General features: G+C 42.1%; 1 protein-coding gene across 1 annotated transcript in view; it reads left to right on the top strand.

Annotated features, from left to right (window-relative positions):
- LOC106012035 overlaps nt 1-928 on the top strand; it is an 8,254-nt gene extending 7,326 nt beyond the window's left edge. The window contains exon 3 of the mRNA XM_035970289.1: nt 707-928. Within this exon, the coding sequence (XP_035826182.1) occupies nt 707-928 (222 nt within the window). The remainder of the gene's footprint in view (nt 1-706) is intronic.
- The last annotated feature ends 299 nt before the right edge of the window (nt 929-1,227 follow it).

Here is a 1,227-nt window from a genome sequence, read left to right on the forward strand (position 1 = left end):
ACACACACAATATACGTATCTTTGTAGGTAGCTATCTCTCTACCACGTACAATCTGGATTTCATGCAAATTGTATTGAAGAACTTGACAGATCTGAACGTAAATTTTAAAAACTTGACAAAAAGAAAGCCGTCGGTCCACTACCGAGACTGCTTGCTACCACTGACAGCATATCCTCACTATATAACATACATGTTATATATAGACTGATACAAAATGAGCTGATTCAATATGTTTGTAACTCTCTCTGAAGTAAAGTAGAATTAAAACAGAGTACGCCATTTTCCTTTTTAAAAATTAGACCGCTCCAAAACTGTGTAATATTTTGCGGCCGTTCCGTTAAGTAAGCGCCGATACTTCTAGCAGGTTGATGGCAACAACGCCCACACCCTGTCAGTGACGCGGCTTTGGACCCCCGAGAAAACTCCAACTGTGTACAACAAAAAGAAACAAATGACCAATGACAGCCCATTAACTCTTTATCTCCGAGGTGGGGAAACCCACTATGCCGCCGTCCGTTTTTGGAACTAAATCTACAAATGATAAAATCGTCACTAAATTGGTCATTAAATAAAAACATTAACCTATTTTGATAGGTCTTCATCTCATGAATAAACTCCCGATAAAACAAACCTGTTTTTGGCAACTGCCGAAGAGTAATTTGATGAGGAAGTCAAAGTACAGGAATGTGCCCGGCCCGCTGTCAGCGACACACCGACACAGGGGTTCCGACCGCCAGCCGTTGGGAGCGACTTGCCGGAGATAAAGAGTTAAATCAGCTGCGCCACAAAGGAGAAAAATCTGACAGTAGATCTACGAGAGCTGACTCAGTGGGCAGCCGGCACTTGGAGGGTGAAGTACCCAGTGACAAAGGCCTGATTATTTGTTACGGACATTTCCTGCTTCCTGTCAAAACCTGCAGCTCATGATTCCAATTCTTCAGCAATATGTCAAAGTAGGAAACTGATGAACATTCCAATTCTCTGGAAAAATCATTTCAAAGAAAACGAAAGGCAAGCAATATAATGCAAGAAAACAAAAAGTATAAACAATTGCTGCCCTGCAGTCGATCACTTCCAGTTTCTTCATCAGACACCACAAACAGGCACACATGTGTACAAACATCAAGCAAATCATCCACAAATGCACACATTTCAGTTCCAAGTTTGGATGTTCCGTTATACCTGAATTTCAGAGAACAAGGCACACAGAGCAGACCCCCCCCCCA

The sequence above is a fragment of the Aplysia californica genome, unplaced genomic scaffold, assembly GCF_000002075.1.
Source record: "Aplysia californica isolate F4 #8 unplaced genomic scaffold, AplCal3.0 scaffold00248, whole genome shotgun sequence".
In the NCBI taxonomy this organism is placed as follows: Eukaryota; Metazoa; Mollusca; class Gastropoda; order Aplysiida; family Aplysiidae; genus Aplysia; species Aplysia californica.